Genomic DNA, 18,186 nt, shown 5'->3' with positions numbered 1-18,186 from the left:
TCTTTGTTCTGAGGGGGCTCAGTGGGTTGATACTGATGTTTAACTTTTCATGGGCTCTTCCCTTGCTCTGTTTCTAGCACCAAAGTATAGTACTCCTTCAGTAAAACAAGCAAAATGACTGTGCACTTCTTATTTTCCCCTATTGAGGGAAATTTTTAATGGGGTCTGGGGAAAAGAGGCAACTTGGTGTATAAGCACACGGATCGAACCAAGGCATGGTGAAAACATTGCACTTGGAATGTCCCTATCAATCCTTTCTGTGTTTGGCAAGTGTCCCTTTGTCTTTAAATCCTTTAGATTTAGGAAACGTCTTTTGCTGAATCCCTCCCTCTCTCTCCATAGCTGCAGTGCTAGGCCCCATGAGTGCTGAGCCAGTGCAAGGTGAAAGAGCCAGCCTACTTGACTGGAGGGGCATGAGCGTGAGGAAGTGCCACCCCATGGTACCAGGGGCTCCCTCCAGATCTCGCGCAGGCATTATTGCTCTGCAGTGCATTTGCAGGACAAGTGAGCCGAACCATTTTCAAATCATAAACATTTTAAAGGGCTGGAAATTGGTATCATAGAGATTATTGAGTCCAGCTGCAACAGAAACTAAAGCCCAGGAAGGGGAAGGAGCTTGCTTGAGATCTCGTAGCTAGCTAGGGTAGTACCCAGCCTGGAGCCCACCTCTTTCTTAATCACCAGCTTATTGTTTTTTTTCTCATGGAGTCACAGTCGCCACCTAGTTAGGGTCACTGGGACAGTGAGGGGCTGCCCTTAAGGATATAAACAGGGTAAAAGACTTAGAAGAATATAAGATAAATTAGGTAAATTTCAGTCTTTTACAAAATCAGACTCAGGGATTTTTGTAAAATGAAACTGCAGATATTATAATAATTTTAATTAGAGTTCATGTAACATAAGCTAGTGAACAAATCCTGTGATGTGCTAATATTAAATAAAGGAACACAGCTTTTAGAAATGGGAAGCTTGGTAATTAAGATGATTAACTGTCTGAAGAATAAAGAATTTTGTAAGTTGAAGCAAAACGAGTGTCTTGAATAAATGTACTTTTCTGTTTTCAAAAGTGGCACATTATTAATAATAAAGTGAAATTAACCCCACCCTCCCATATTGGACAGGCGTACAGTTTGACTGTATGCTATCTCTAGTTTCTTGACAGTTATTACACATTACAGTTTAGGTTTAAAATTACATTTGGAGGGTTAAGTAGGTCAGAGTGTCATATCAGATTTATTTTTAAGGCTCTGCTACATGTTAATGAAATGGGACAGAGAATTTATTAGATATTTTAACCTTAAAGCATGTCTTTCTTGAACCAAGATTTATCAATAGCTAAAAAGAAATTTATTCTTCGAGAACAAGGCAGATTCTCCGGCTGCATCTTCCTGTCTTAGGTTTGGCCAAATAAGCCATGTGAGTGTGAGGTTCCTAAAACGTGCCCTGCACCAGGGAGAGGCTGTTAGAACCTCATGTTCTCTGGAAACACAACTACACCTTTTACCAGATACCGTTTTCTGTTTCCTTTGCTAAAGAACCATGATGCAGTTTGTATTTCAGTAGATTATTTCAAAACTTATGCACTACCGACTTCAGACTTAAATAGCATGTCAAATATAGAGAATGGGAAGATCCAGGCCAAGTTTTCCAGGGTGTAGGTTTGTATTGTTTACATCAATCATGGCATAATCAAAGGACCATAATTTAAATTTGTTTGTTTTTTAAAAGCTATTTATAACAGCACAAAGATGTGGAGATTTTTTTTCCTATTGGTTTGAGGGGATTTGTTTGTATTTTGTTTTGTTCTCACTGTTGGTCACATCTTTAAAATTCAGTAGCTGGTTTCTTTGAAGACCTCTCTGCAGCATAACTTATGTAATATTTATTGACCTTCAGCTTCTGGAAGAAATCATTTATGTGATGGAACCTTGATCCCCTGCCACATTAAAAAAAAAAAATGGATGAAACTTTATTTCCCTTGGAGTAGTAGAAATGTTTGTTCTCTTAAATGGATTTACCCAAGCTGCTGTATGTTGGTTTTGTATTAAAAGCAGAAGCCAAAGAAGAAGAAGATACTTCTGAGTCACAGTCAAAGGGACTTCAGAAGACAGACCTCTATCATCTTCAGAAGGTCAGAGCACTTTCTTATCCTTCCAGCCACATCCCCTGATGTTCCCGTGTGCTCTAGATTAGCTCTGCCTGGATGTTTTTGTTTTCATTTTTAAACCACAACTAGGAACAAAGCAGACTTTGTAACTCACTTATAAATTGAACATCCTGTTTATTCCACTGCTATCCTCATTCTCCATGTAGAAGTTGGCGGAAACTGTTCCGATAGCCTCAGAGAGAAAGAGAATTAACTAGTAATAAGGGAAAATGGGAACCTGGTTGCAAAAAGGAATCTGATTATTTATCTGATGTATTTGTTTTTCAGTTTGATCAAATTGAGAGGTTCAGAAGAGACTCTTTAGTTTTGGATATTTTTCTTGATTTTTTAAAGAAATGCATATTGAGTATAGAGCAGAAATTGAGCCACAGTGTCTAGTGTAGCCTTTTTCAGATAGTTCTAACTTTAGGATCTTGGTTGTCAAAGTAAAGAACCTTGATAAACCTTAAACCATGATACCAAGTTATGAGGAACGTAGAATAAAATATCAATCTAAGCAAACCAAAGCATATGGAATCTATTCTGTTAGCATGGCAAAGAGCAAGCGTTTTCTCTTCTTCTTGGAAGTCCTTTTCTCAAATGAATTAGTGGCTTGTGGCTCGTGGGCGCTCTGCCCTATAACTTAGTAGCGACGTAAGCTGCCCTTCTCCTCTTTCTCTGAAAAGTCACTTTATATTTTTTGAAGCAAAATACCTAGGAGGAGAGATTCTTCCCAGTCTTGAAAAATAAAAGATAAACACAACCCCTATTGATCTGGTTCTTTTTCTGTACACTCTGTCGTATGGAAAGGGCATCAGCTGCCTCTGCCTGAGCAACAGAGCTGCCCTCTGAGGGGCTTTCTGTCTCAGAATCACCAGAAACAGAACAAGGTGTGTTCTTTCATCCATAGTCATTATTGGAAATGAAGGAGTTAAGAAGAGCAAGTAAGAGGCAGACCAAGTTTGAAGTCCTCAGAGAACAGCTTGTGAGCTTCATCGACAGTCTGGCGCGGTGAGTCTGTTGTTGCTTTTCAGAGCTAAAAATCAGGCTATTTGCCCAAATAACACTGGTGTGATAACTGTCCGCAGCCAGTCCGGGACACTTCTGGGTTAGGCTTTTTGCTCCTCGAGGCCCTCCGTCCAGCGCAGACTTGTAATTTTATTCCTTTCCCATCCTTATTAAGGTCACTCAGCAGATGGCTTAGTTCATTCTTTTACTGCCAGTTCAAGAACACAGGTTTAAATTTGATGTAGTTCATTAGGCCTGGGCGGGGGTGAGGATGGAAACAGAACAGGAAACAGAAAAGTGAGTGTTTTCCCCCTAGTAGCAGAGTGTTTGCCTTACACTTAATCCTTGCTCTGTCTTTGCTCAGAGTATGTTGGATCTGGGCCAAACCCAGAAAACAGCCCAGCCCAGCTGTAATACCCTATTTTATCCTGAGTAACGGGTTTCTAATTCTGAGGGATACCAGTGTAACTCTGGATCATGTCAGCACAGACGCATGGTGAGCAGGGTACTCAGAGTCAGTTTAGAAGTCCACCAGTCCTACCTGTATTTTAAGGTGATTCCTTTTTTGGGAAACCCAGATCATTCTGATATTTGGATTTCCCAAAAGCCAGCTCTGTGTAGCTCTTTAAAATCATACATCTCACCTGCAGGTGGGACATGCCATATAGGAAAAAAATGAGAGGTCTGAAAAATAAAATGATTTAATAGTTAAATAGGGAAAAAACTGTTCTTTGTCATTGCTTATTCTGTTTTTTAATGGCAATTCAAACTCAGCAGCAGGCTAGGCACTGACTAGAATCAAGTACTAAAAAAGAAAGCAGCTCAGTTATTGAAGACAAAGAGTGGTTTTCTGATAAATTGCCTGTCCTTCTTGAAAGTGAAGAGTTCCATTTTCCAGGACAGTTTTGGGGCAGAGTCATTGTTCCTGGGCACTGGGGAGAAATTACTAATGTCAGGACAGAGGTCGAAACGATCAACCAAGTATGACAAAAGGAAGGTTAAAGTGAGAGAAATGGGTCACATAAAAGTGACACAGTGCAATTCTAAAGTGACCTACTGGCTAGAAATGACCTTGGAAAACTCATAGAATCAACCTTGCCATACTGGGCCTTCCTGTTCTTGTAGTTTCTAGCCCCAAGTTTCTGGGTTTTCCCTTTTACCAAGTTGAGACCATTGTAGTTGCTAAAAATGATTTTACAGTATAATTTGGCATAATTTATAGGTCAAATGTCATGTTCCTTTCTGCATTCCCACAAATCCCAAATTGTAGGGTTGGAAGCCAACCAACCATTCCCCTTTTATGATCTTTGACCTAATATGCCTGACTTTTCACCTTCCTGAGCAGTTATTGAAATAAAGCTGGGCATGATTGAAATGTGTTGTATTGTGAAATCACAACAATTTCCATACTAGGATTTACTATCTTTACCAAGCTTGAGTGTCCCAGCAGGGAAGAGATGAGGACTGTAGTACGTTAGAGCTAAATGGGACCTGAGGACTCATGTGGCAGCTAAAGCCCAGAGAGAGGCTGTGACTTTTGGAAAGTCACATAGTTAGTCCCAGTCTGCTGACATCTTTCAGAAGGCCCGCTCTCTTTCCCCACACAGTCCCCAAAGACCACACCACAGATGTTTGAACAGAGCTTGGAGTTCTGGAGAAAAGCGGCCCTTGAAAGATCACTATAAGCAACAGACACCAGGAAGTAGAGTTCCCCATACACCATGAGCAGCTCTTGCTGAAACTACTGAGAAATGAGAATAAGTTGCTGCTTTCTAAGTTACTGTTTTCACCAAAGTACAAGCTTCAACCTTGTAGCCCTTGTGGATACTAAGTGGTCCTACCAGCTCCCCCCAGACCACCGCCTCTTTTGCTTGTGGACTCTGCTCTGAGTCTAAAATGAGCGTCATGCTGAGCTCCAGTGCCAGACTCACTGCTGATGTCCGTGCCAGTCTCCAAATTTGGAGTTGGATAAAAATTCTAATATATGATGATGTTTTGTCAGTATTTTTCAACTAACATAGCCCAGTGGAAACAAAATACAGGCAAGTATTTAGACTCTGGAGGTTCTTTGAGGATATCTAAAAAGGCCTTTTGCCTTGAGAATTATCTGAATCTCTAAAAATTAAATAAAGATGTTGAAAAGGGAGAGGAGGACAAATATGAGACAAAATTTTTTCTGAAATTGACTCTTATCTGGTTGCCTTGTTAGATTTCCAGTTCTTATTACAGAGCAAGGACTCCAACGTGAACTTTTAATGACCATTATGTATAATGATTGGGGAGAAAACAGCCTGAGGTTGGGATAGGAAAAGTTTATGGTCAGAAATTACAAATGGGTAGCCAGCCATCCAGGGAGGCAGCTCGCATCACAGAAACCATTCCTGAGACTACAGCTAAATAGCTTAATCTCGAGTCAGATGTTAGCAGTGCTTGAGGTATAGAATGCTGCTTCTTAGGGCCAAGTCAGAATCCTAATGCTTTTTGCACATGGGTTTTATTCCAATGACTCTGAAGAAGGAGCAGCATCTGGAAGCTAAATGAGCAGGGGGCCAGGAGCTCTTGAGACGGGCAGGACGGAGATGGTGGGGAGGGAGGGACATGGGTCATACCCTCTCTGCGTCCTCTCTTCCTCAGAGCCAGACCACACGGGAGGAGCAGGTGTGGTGGGATTTTTCTAGGCCCTGCTATCCTCTCCAGGAGGGAAGAAAGCCAGGACACCAGGAAGAAGAGTAATTTCCCCAGTGGCTGGGCTGGGGGAGCTGCTTGGTTCTGCCTGCACCGGTGGGAAAGGGAGCTGATACAAATCTGTCATGTGACCAAAATACTTTAGGCCCGGGACTAACTAAGCCCCAGAAATCTTTATGAAGGCATGTGAGTTAACTGCTTTAATCAAGTTAGTGACTTATTACTCTGTCTTTGGGTTATCGGTGCCACAGCTTCTCCCTTCCAGTTTGCTACCCTCTAGGCCACCCAGGAACCATGTACTGTCACAGCTCATACCAGCTGATAGGCTCATTACATATTCAGATGAAATTTTTAATGGTTTATCTTTTAAGTTCAGATTTCATTAAAATTGGTTTATTGTCTAGCTCATAAATAACACAGAAGAATCCCAAGTTACAGTGGTATTTTTTTAATAATTGAAATTTTAATGATAAATGATTTCCTTGTTTTTAATACTCTGAAGCTAAAATTTAGCCTTTTCTGCCTATAAAGTAAGGAGGAAGTCTAACACATAAAAAACTTTACCTGTATTACTTCTATGAGAGACATCTCTGTGATCAAAAAAGAATTTCCTAAACTCTTAATTCCAGGTCTGAGGCCGTGTTTAACACTGCCAGGAGTTAAATGTGTGCTATGAGAAGGAATATGGATATCTCTTGTTTCCTAAATAATTTAAGAAAGTATTCATTTATACTTTAAGAAATTCTACCTTAAAGATTTTGAGCAAAGTGGGAAGCAGCTGCATAGCACAGGGAGATCAGCTCGGTGCTTTGTGACCACCTAGAGGGGTGGGATAGGGAGGGTGCGAGGGAGACGCAAGAGGGAGGGCATATGGGGATATATGTATATGTATAACTGATTCACTTTGTTATACAGCAGAAACTGACACACCATTGTAAAGCAATTATACTCCAATAAAGACATTAAAAAAGAAAAGATTTTGAGCAGAAATGTCATTTATATACATTTGTTCCTAGAAGTTTAAATCAGAACTAAAATATAGTTTCTCGTACACCAGAGAGTCAAAGTTTTAAACAATATTACACGGAGAGGTGGCATTCTGAGTGCAGCTGCACTGGATTTGATATTTGGTTGGTTTTGGCTATTGTTGATTTTGCTTTTTCGGTAAGTTGCTCGGCCCTCTACAGAGGACTGACAGAAGTGGTTTATTGAAAATAGACCTGTGCTTATCTAAAAGCTGATACCTCACTTTGGTGGTTTCAGAGAATACCTCCTGCTTCCAGAGACACAGCCTCTGCATGAGGTGCTGTACTTCAGTGCTGCCCACACCCTTCGCCAGCACCTGAACGCTGCCCCGCGGATCGCCCTCCATACCGCACTCAACAACCCATATTATTACCTCAAGGTAAGAAGCAGTCATTTCTCTGACAATTTAGTTCAGACTCCAGGCTTTATGTATCACAAAAATATTGTAAATTTGCAGTTCTAATGAGCAGGGAACTGGCAGCTCAGGGTTGCACCTCTTTCAGATATTTTTAAAAATTCTTTAGATTTTTAGAAGGCTTTTTCTAAGCCAATGAACTAACACTGCCAACTTTTGATCATGCGTAATTGTCTTCTCCTTCATGTGATAAAACCAGATCATAGGCACTAAGACTTGAGTATAATGCTACTACTCTTGAAAATAAAGGAAAGGTTTCTTACAGACATAACAGCAGATAATAGGTCAAACCATATGGCCCAGTGAAATTACTTAAAAGAGCCAAATGATTGTTTCTGATGCAAAAAAAAAAAAAGGAATTTCATCTTGGATTTTAAACCAAAGAAAGATCTGCTCTGAGAGTATCTCCAGAGCTGAGTATAGAGGACAGCCAGCAATATGCCAGGGATAAAACTGCTAAACTCCAGACACATTTGCCAGTTCCAAGTTGTTCTTTAAACGGAGAGTTCAAGACAGTTGAGTATTTTTAAAACTAACTTTCCTATGACCAGGTAATATCATTTTAAACAGCTCAGTAAGCTATATTTCGGTTATATACACACACACAAAGTAATTTCCTGATAATTTGCTAAGTTAATATTAAATTGTTAATTTGTTAATAAGTTATCAACTCAGTTAAACACCTAGAAATCTTGCAACAGAGGATACTTAAGAAGTGACTCCATAAAACCTATGAAGAGAGTTCCGAGGTATTGGTTTCCTGTCCAGAATGGCACACAAACATGCTAATAAGCCTTACAAGAGAGTACTGAGTAGGAAGATGTAAATCAGTGATTTTTCAATGACGGTGGTAGTGGGGTACTTGAATAATTTCATATTTAAGGCACAAAATATCAATTATTTTTATTATATAAACCACAAATTAAAACTCTACATAATCTGTCTTTTCGGCTAGTAGTAAGTCACGGAAGAGAACTGGTGCAATTTCAGCAGTTTTGGGAAGGATATAATTCCCATGTGTATGTTTGAGAGAGATTTTGTTTCTTAATAAGAACCATCATTTTCACATAGGTTGAAAAAACATTGATGGTTTTGTAAAGGTTAGGATCTGCAGTGTTGACAGCAGTCTTCTTTGAGAGATAACTTATATCCCTGGTAGTGGTGTGTTGGTATTTATTAATACAGTATAGTAATTGCTAGAATTCATGTAATTACAAATGTTGGAAGTGGCATTTTATTGAAAATCCACAAAATTCCATAAACTTTTATGGAAACCAGAAATGCATTAGAGTCTCAATAATGAATAATGTATGATTAAAATGAAAAAAATTAATAATTTATGATGAGAATGAAGAATATGCTTGTCTTCTCTGATCCTGGCTGTATTCATCTAGTGATTAGGAGCTAGAGGGATTTTGACCAAGACCTCATCCTAAACAACCAGCTAACTATTGGAGAGTAGGTGCAACTCACAAAATAAAGGAAACCAAAGACTACACTTATTGGCTTACTAAATTCAGGTTAGCAGGTTAATTAATGTCTGATTTTGTTCCTCATCATTTCTGAAAGGTAGTTATCTTAGTTTACTGTTATTTTTAGAATGAAGCACTGAGAAGTGAAGAAGGTTGTATTCCAAATGTCGCCCCAGACATCTGCATAGCATATAAACTGCACCTGGAGTGCAGCAGGCTAATCAACCTTGTGGACTGGTCGGAGGTAGGTCAGGGGGAAAGAGCAAGCTGTCTATGTGTCTAACCATCCATGACAACTTTCCTGGAATGTTTTTATGCTTTTGGTACTTTGAAACTCATCTCTTATTTTTTCAATGCCCTGTCTTTGGTTTGGAAAGCATTATAAATCACCTGGCAAGTTTCTCCAGAAAAGCAGCTCACTGCTCAACAGTCCCACACAAACCCCTGCACTCTGATCCCACACCCTCAACCGAGCCAATTCTGCATCCATGCCAGGTCAAAATAAGTACATTTTAGTATGTTTAGCAAAAGCTAAACAGTTTAGGTCAGTTCCGTTATTCCACAGAATAAAAAAGTACATTATTAACTAGCATTTCCCTTATTGCATAAAAGAAAAGATTGGAATAACTACACAAAAGTTAACTCTGTTAAAGGCCCTATTTGATACATGTCACCATTTAAAAATATGCATAATCGGCTGCTTCCAAGAAAAATAGGCATTTTCCTGGGAGATGGAGGTTGGAGTAGAGGATACAGGGCATCCTTTGCTTTTCAACTTTGAATAGTTTTGCTACCTGTTTTTCTCTGCACGTTTCTTAATTCTCTGAAATATAAGATTATTCAGAAACCATTCCATTATCTTCTAATTTTTTTTTCTTATGCAGAGAGCTCAATACTTTATTTAATAGATCTTTATTGTAGTGTAATTGCTTCACAAAACTGTGGTAGTTTCTGTTGTACAACAAAGGGAATCAGCCATATGCATACATATGTCCCCGTATCCCCTCCCTCTTGAGTCTCCCTCCCACGCTCCCTATCCCACCCCTCTAGGTGGTCACAGAGAACCAAGCTGATCTCCCTGTGCTATGCGGCTGCTTCCCACTAGCTATTTTACATTTGGTAGTGTATATATGTCCATGCCATTCTCTCACTTCGTCCCAGCTTACCCTTCCCCCTCCCTGTGTCCTCAAGTCCATTCTCTACATCTGTGACTTTATTCCTGTTCTGCCCCTAGGTTCTTCAGAACCTTTTTTTTTTTTTTTAGAGTCCATATATATGCATTAGTATATGGTATTTGTTTTTCTCTTTCTGACTTACTTCACTCTGTATGACAGACTCTAGGTCCATCCACCTCACTACAAATAACTCAATTTCATTTGTTTTTATAGCTGAGTAATATTCCGTTGTATATATGTGCCACATCTTCTTTATCCATTCATCCGATGATGGACACTTAGGTTGCTTCCATGTCCTGGCTATTGTAAATAGTGCTGCAATGAACATTGTGGTACGTGACTCTTTTTGAATTATGGTTTTCTCAGGGTATATGCCCAGTAGTGGGATTGCTGGGTCGTATGGTAGTTCTGTTTTTAGTTTTTTAAGGAACCTCCATACTGCTCTCCATAGTGGCTGTTATCAATTTACATTCCCACCAGCAGTGCAAGAGGGTTCCCTTTTCTCCACACCCTCTCCAGCATTTATTGTTTGTAGATTTTTTGATGATGGCCATTCTGACTGGTGTGAGGTGATACCTCATTGTAGTTTTGATTTGCATTTCTCTAATAATTAGTGATATTGAGCATCTTTTCATGTGCCTCTTGGCCATCTGTCTGTCTTCTTTGGTGAAATGTCTATTTAGGTCTTCCACCCATTTTTTAACTGGATTGTGTGTTTTTTTGATATTGAGCTCCATGAGCTGTTTGTATATTTTGGAGATTAATCCTTTGTCCGTTGTTTCATTTGCAAGTATTTTCTCCCATTCTGAGGGTTGTCTTTTTGTCTTGTTTATGGTTTCCTTTGCTGTGCAAAAGCTGTTAAGTTTAATTAGGTCCCATTTGTTTATTTTTATTTCCATTACTCTAGGAGGTGGGTCAAAAAAGACCTTGCTGTGGTTTATGTCAAAGAGCGTTTTTCCTATATTTTCCTCTAAGAGTTTTATAGTGTCTGGTTTTACATTTAGGTCTTTAATCCCTTTGGAGTTTATTTTTGTGTATGGTGTTAGGGAGTGTTCTAATTTATTCTTTTACATGTAGCTGTCCAGTTTTCCTAGCACCACTTATTGAAGAGGCTGTCTTCAGCCTCTTGTATGTTCTTGCCTCCTTTGTCTTAAATTAGGTGACCATACGTGTGTGGGTTTACCTCTGGGCTTTCTATCCTGTACCATTGATCTATATTTCTGTTTTTGTGTACTTATTTATAGTGATCATCAGTGTAGTTTTGAGACTCTGAAATTTGGTATCAGTTTTTAAAATGTGTCAACTACCAGCAGCAGCCGTGCTTGACCTGGCTTAAATACAGAGCCTTCAAGTGCCATAAGAGATGTCTGGCAGTGGCAGAGATTTTTATCTTCTTTCATCCTCTCTCTCAAAAGGCCTTTGCAACAGTTGTGACAGCTGCTGAAAAAATGGATGCAAATTCTGTAACCTCAGAAGAAAGGAATGAAATTATCCAGTATCCTTTAAAATCAGTTCTACAGTGTCCAAGTAAGCATACAGAATAGTTTATAGTTTCTCCAGATCTACATTAGAGATTTAACCATACCATCCCAAGATAACTCGTTTCTAAATACTTATTCTGAATTTAAAATGGCCCAAATCTAAACTATTTGGTCTAAAACTTATATAAAGGTCATATTCCAGAATACACCAAAAATGGTCATTATTGAATTCTCTATTTTTCTAAGGTTATTAATATACTTTAAGAAGTTGGCAGGAAAGCAATTTTCGTACTCTGAAAAATGAGAACCAGACAAGTGTTACACACTTTTCCATTCGTGTCTTATTGACAGTAGAGTCTAATTACATCTAATGTTTTCCAGTAAGGGTTTTAGTTTAATTTAGTAGTATGTATTCAGTTTACTAAATCATGTTTTAACATTGAGATTTTAACCCCTTTTTGTCAGAAGTACATGGTGAATTTCCTTAGCTATAGCCTCCAGTGCTCGGTTTATTAGAGCTGTTTCTGAACTAGAACTTTTAGGATTTATAAAACCTACCAAACAGAAGACTGACCATGTGGCAAGGCTAACATGGGGAGGCTGCTAGAAAGCAAATGAGTGAAGCCAGAAAGACAGCATTTAGCTTAAGAGTAAAAGGAGACCAATCATATTTACACACCGGTAGAGGAAGATTGCTTGGGAAGAAGCATAATGTGTAATCCCTGTGTGATGTTTAAACAGAAAAGTAGACTGTTAATCCCTATCAGGAATGTATCAAAGCACCTTTGGAGTACTTTAGAATCCAACAAATAACATGCTAACATTGCAAGTAGAACCTCTCTCAGAGTATCACTGCAATTTTCATTCATTAAGAAATTATGAATAAATTGTTCTTGAACATACATAATGTATAAATGTAATAAATTCCTTTGTCTAGGGGTTTCTATTAATATGCATTTAATTTAATAGTACTTATTCCTGCTCCCCCAGTTTCTTGCACTGGCATTCCTCACTTTAGTAAATTATGTAATAAGATGAAGATTCTAGAGGTTTCTCCTAGTAACTACAGAGGTTCTAAAACTTCCTCTGCTGCCCCATTTCCTTTAGTCATACAACTTAAAAAGCCCCAAGTTGTTTGGCTTTATGCTTAAAGGCAGTAAATATTCTACATCAGGAAGACCCATCATGGAGTCTTAGAGCCTCTAAGGCCTTTACAAATCACATCAACCTTTTAAGACACAGATGAAATGACATCTGAATCTCTTCCATGACAAGAACTCATTAAGACAATGAAACAAGGAGACCTCAAGTTCATTATTTAATATTCTATTTCCAAGAGAATTCTGGGATGTGTCTTTAAGTATACTCACTAACATACCAAAATTACCATGCAAATATGACCAGGAGAAAAAAAGTCCAAATTCAGTGAAGACTGTTTTAGTTGCAAACCTTAGAACTGTGTACTTGCAGGTCTTTTTGTGTGTGTTTGCTTTGAGGACAAATTTAATGTATAACTAATTGTTTTTAAATTTAATATAAACTTAATATATAACTTAAACTTCATTAACTCTGGAGTGTAAAGGAGGTATTATGAGTATAAAGGGCATCTTAGCCCTCTGGCAACAGGGTGGGCCAAGATGACATTAATGGATAAATGCTCCCTTCCCCACTTCCTGCTCCAAAAACTAAAAGTGCTAGATGAAATATACTCCAAAACAAATCATCAGAATGTTGCCAGGGTTAAAAAGAAAGGTAAATCCCAAGGTACCAGAAATAATTACAAGCCAGAGCAGAAAGTGTCTAGCCCTACAAAGCTTTGAGACCGTTACCAGAGTAGCATTAGTTCAGATAGATTAGGTCTTACTGTCTTCATCTAAAAGATGCCAGGATTTCTTACTCAGTAGAATTTTAAAACATGTACATATGCACAAAGGGCTGTCAACTTGGAAAGTAAGGAATTTATGATATGTAACCATAAACACCACCACCAATAAGGAAGAAACTGGACAAATAAGAGGCTTTTGACACCTTGGAATCCATGTGTTAGAGGCAGAGCCTCTGTCACCTAGGGGTCCCTGAATGAGGGCATGGAGCAGAGCCTCTGCCAATGCTCATGATCAGAGCAGAGAATAGATTTCTACTGTGTGAAGTTTTCCACGATTTATCTTAACAGCAACTAGGTCACTATTGTTTCTCAATATTCTCTAGCCATTCCCCTCCAATCAGAGGTGTCCTCAATCATGTGTTTCATTTTTGACTATGGTTGGTAAAATCTAGGGAAAGAACGTGTGAATGATTTTAAGGATTTTCCACCTATTGTCTAAGTGAGGCAATCAGCAATACTCCATGTCTGATTAACGTGAAGACACCATCAATATCTACAACGCAGTTTCCTCAGCTTTCAAATGGTGCAGATGAGTGTCAGATAAAATTGTGTTTAGAAACCATTCCTTTTGACAAAATGCTTATACTGTAAGGTACAGAGCCTCACACAGACCAGCAGATTTATGTCAGTCTGAGGCACTTGAGGGCTCTTGAGCCCTGCTTCCTTTCTTTTTTGCTAGGCATTTAGTTGAATTCAGCCTATCTAAATGCATGTCAGGCACTGAACCACTTCGATTTTTCTTACTGTCTACTTAAGGATTAGGTAAGAGTAGCAGGATGGAAACTGTTTTGTAAATATTCAGTCGAAGCTGTAAAATTGAAACATGAAGCTCATTTGTGGTAGCCATTAATGGAGCACAAAACCCTCAAGCCAGCCTATAAAGTGTCAGCTTAATTATGTCCATTCCTTAATACTGTAAAACCTCACAAATGGGATATTCTGATGCGTTAAATCTTGTGGTTAATGAAATACTAATCTGAAAAGTTTGAAAATTTCGAACTGTTGAAGTAGTTTGAAATTTTTTCACAAAATATTGAGCATGTACCATGTGCCAGGCACTGTTGCAGGCCCTTGTGATACTTCAGTGAGCACAGATCTTTGCCCTCATTGCATTCTAGCAAAGAGTACAATGATTAATTATATAGTATATTACAGAAAAAAACGAAACAAACAGCAAAAAGAAGCAGGATGTCATGCTGCAATTTTAAACAGTGGTCAGAACAGGCCTGAGATGACGTTTGAACAAAAAGATTTAGTCATGAAGTTTTATGGAAGAAGTGCATTGTACACAGCGAACAGCCAATAACAAAGGTCCTAAGGGCAGTACGCAAGCTGCACTGGAGGAACAGCAAAGGTGGCCAGTGTGGGACACGCAGTGAGCAAGAGGTAAACTTCAAACTGAGTGAGGCGGGGTGGAGGGCAGGTAAGTTATGGCCCTGCAGACCATTGTAAAGTCCTTACCGTCTATAGGTGGGAATCCATCTAAGAAAGACTTAGACCTTTAAGGGATCACTGACTGCTATGAGAACAGACTGGAATAGGTTTGGAGACACAAATAAGGCAAAACAAAGACCAACTTGGAGGTCACTGAAATCGTCCAAGCAAGACACAAATGTCTTCAAGAGTAATAGTAGAGATGGTGAGATTTTAGATGGATCCAAGATCGGATGAAGGATGTGAGGAATTCAGGGCTGTTTTTTGGCTGAGAAACTTCTGAATGTAGATGCCATTAGCTGAGGAGAATTTAAGAGGCAAAAAAAGGAGTTTGGTTTTGGACGGGTCTTCAGACCTCTTATTAGATATCCAAGTGGAAAGGTCACATAGGGAGGCGAAGGTAACCATCTTTAGGATTAGATGAGATTACCAAAATGAGTATGAGCAGAGGGGGCAAGGAGCCCAAGGTCAAACTCTGGTTATGTTTTAAAGTTCAGAGAAAGGAAGACTGGGCCAGCAGCCAGTAATGGGAGGAGAATCAGGTAGGTGCGGTTAGTACCTTGCAAGCCAACTGAACAAAGTGTTTTAAGGTCAAATGTCAATTACATTTAGCAATGTGGAATATATTGGTGACTGAGTGGTTGAATAGTGAAGACTAAGCCTGGTAGCCATCACCTACCAGATGACCTAACAAGTGTCTAAACTTATCACTAGTCCATACTTATCACACAGAGCCATACTTTGTGTGATACACTGTGGAGATCATAGCATCATCTTATACAAAAGGTTTAACCTGAAACTAATAAATGCTTTAGACCTAACTTCCAGTTTACAGTAAGTGCAAAGGGATAGAAGAGATTAAATTAATGACATTAATTAATTAATGACAAAGAAACATTCAACAAAACAGGCCTAGTTGTTCCAGAAAGTCAGAATCTTGATTGAATCCTACTTTAGCGAGAAAGCTAGACATTTTGAGGACAAATGGGAAAATCTGAATATGGACTAGATGTTAAATTAGGGAAGCATTACTTTAAGTGGGATAATGTTATTGAAGTTATGTAGGAGAACCCCCTTGTTCTTAGATGCATCATGTATGCGTTCTTTGAAGCAGTTAAAAATATACATATAAAGCAAATATGGCAAAGTAATTGTTCCCTTTAAGTGGATCGTTGGACCAATCTTTCAGCTTTTATGTTTTGACTTTTTTCCTAATAAAAAAATTTGGTGACAATAAAATATACCCAACTGAAAAAAAAAAATTTGGTGACAAAAGGAGCGGGGAGGGGGAAGAAGATTGGAAATTTAGAAAATCCTTGAGTTCTGCTTCAATGGTTATAGAACAGAAAAATAGGTAATAGCTAGAGAGGGATTACAGGATCAAAAGACTTTTAATAGCATGTTTATTATGCTTATGGGAATGATCTAGTAGACAGAAAGGAAACGGAGGCAGGAGAGCACTGCTGGCCCTGTCTTTGAATGAGCTAATGCTCCTCAGCTAGGGCAGAGGCAGAAGCAGAGAACTGGAGCCCCACCAGTGAGCAGACAAGGACAGGCTCATGAGGTGCTTGAGCAGGATATTCACTTATTAACACCGATTACTGTGTAATTGTGAAGTAAGGGAGTAAAGAGAACCCTAACAAGGCAACTATTGTATATTCACTGCCAACCCTAGCTGCTTGGATCAGCTGGGGAGCATATTTAAACAGATTCCAGCTCTTCCCTCCCCACTTCTTTAGTCTTCTAAAGCAGTCTCTGTGGGTAGAACCTGGGAAAGCGCTCCAGTTAATACTGCTCATGCAATCAGTGTCTCATTTGGAAACCATTTTCTGTAGGGATATAAGGTCTTGCCATAGGCCAAAGATAGCTTTGATATTTTAAACCTACAATCTGTTTTTTTCAGATTGCCTGTGCCTATTTTTCCTAATACAAAGAACTATACCTGGTGATGTGCCTTGTTAATAGTGACTTACTGAACACATTACAGTAACCTGAGTACAGCACCACACCAGCACTGGCTTTTACTGTAAAAGAATAAGATGACTGTTTGTTAGCACACTAAATTCTGAAGATACTTACTTACTAGAAGCAGTTTTAGGGCTCTTTGGGAACTCAAAGTGTGGCTGGTTTTTTGCACTAATGACCACCTACTGGGTCCGTCTAAATCTTGGATAAACTACATCCAAGAAGTTGCCCACATTTATTTTCTGAAATTACCTCACACACTATTTAAAATCAGTACGCAGCCTATGAGCTAGGACTTTTTGCTAAGGTGGACAGCAGAAACTTGGCTGTGGAGGAAATTTTGTTCTTGATCAAAGCTGAATCTAGAATTAAAACATATTACTTGTGGCTCCATTCAGATTGCCAGCACCGATTTCCTTTTAGCATAGCTTGCCCGGTAAATATAAAAACAGCTCTTTTATAAATTTAAATCTACATAAAAATTCACACATGCTTATTATATAAAAGAATGTTCGCTATTTTGGGGTGTGAGAAGGGATAAAGCATATTTACAGTCGCTCTGCCCCCCTCCTCCACATTTAACTTACTGCTTGCATTCTAAAATGCTGTCCCACTGCACCAGCAGTTCTCGGCTGGGGACTGTTTTCTTCCCCCAGCCCGGACATCTGTCAGTATCTGGAGGCACCTTTTTTGGTTGTCACGACGGGGGGAGGGTGCTACTGGCATCTAGTGGTTGAGGCCAGAGATGCTGCTGAACCTCCTACAACGCACAAGATAGTCTCTCCACAACAAAGAATGAATCTGGCCCAAATTGTCAACAGTGCTGAGGCTGAGAATTAGTCCATTAAAATCAGGTAGAATTATCCACCCTACTTAAGGTCAGCCTGCACTATATACCATTGTTTCTCAGGCACTTAAATGGGCATATGAATTACCTGGGGATCTTGTGAAAGCCCTATACCCCTTTTGGCCTTGTTTTAAAGAAAGAATTGGTGAAATATAATCATTAAAGTTAAAAAGGAGGAAAAAAAATTCTTTTTGTATCTTCCACTAATTAGGTCAATTATAAATATTTATGTCCCAGTATATTTATGACTTAATTAGTAGAAACATGCTAATAGAATTTAACAAAAGAATTCACTGAAGTATTTTTCCTCACTTCATCATAGGAAAGCTGTGTTTGGAAAGCATGTATAGAAAGGGAATTAGATGTGCTGAGTCATGCTTTCATATAGTGTCCTTTAAAAAAGGTAAAAATTCTAGTTGTTAAAACTGACCTATTATTTAACCTATCATGCAGTCAGTTAGAAGAGAAACCATTTGGAGTCAGAACTCAGTTTGTGAAAATAGCACTCAAATCTTAGATTACTTGGTATGTGAAAAGACTGATTTTGAAATCTTATCAATTAACTTCACTGATCCCTGGACAATGCTTAGGTTTAAAACACTGGCTTTATTCAAATACTACCCATCTGTACATTAAAAACAAGCAGA

At 38.9% G+C, this 18,186-nt stretch overlaps 1 protein-coding gene across 8 annotated transcripts in view; it reads left to right on the top strand.

Moving 5' to 3' along the window:
* The window catches only part of ORC3 (origin recognition complex subunit 3), a 60,991-nt gene extending 48,633 nt beyond the window's left edge, over window positions 1-12,358 (top strand). For 6 of the 8 annotated variants that reach the window (XM_027090823.1, XM_027090873.1, XM_027090855.1 and 3 more), the window contains 6 exons: window positions 2,052-2,131; window positions 3,057-3,157; window positions 7,103-7,244; window positions 8,880-8,996; window positions 11,343-11,422; window positions 11,910-12,358. In XM_027090823.1, the coding sequence (XP_026946624.1) occupies window positions 2,052-2,131; window positions 3,057-3,157; window positions 7,103-7,244; window positions 8,880-8,996; window positions 11,343-11,422; window positions 11,910-12,015 (626 nt within the window). In that variant the 3' untranslated portion in view covers window positions 12,016-12,358. Of the gene's footprint in view, window positions 1-2,051; window positions 2,132-3,056; window positions 3,158-7,102; window positions 7,245-8,879; window positions 8,997-11,342; window positions 11,423-11,902 lie in introns of all 8 variants that reach the window. The other 2 variants (XM_027090833.1, XM_027090844.1) reach the window with 2 other exon arrangements.
* The last annotated feature ends 5,828 nt before the right edge of the window (window positions 12,359-18,186 follow it).

Source organism: Aethalodelphis obliquidens, unplaced genomic scaffold (genome assembly GCF_003676395.1).
Source record: "Aethalodelphis obliquidens isolate GAN/ISIS:26980383/991018 unplaced genomic scaffold, ASM367639v1 scaffold3, whole genome shotgun sequence".
NCBI classification, from domain to species: domain Eukaryota; kingdom Metazoa; phylum Chordata; class Mammalia; order Artiodactyla; family Delphinidae; genus Aethalodelphis; species Aethalodelphis obliquidens.
Note: the sequence above shows the minus strand (reverse complement) of the source record. Positions and strands in the feature narration are given on the sequence as shown.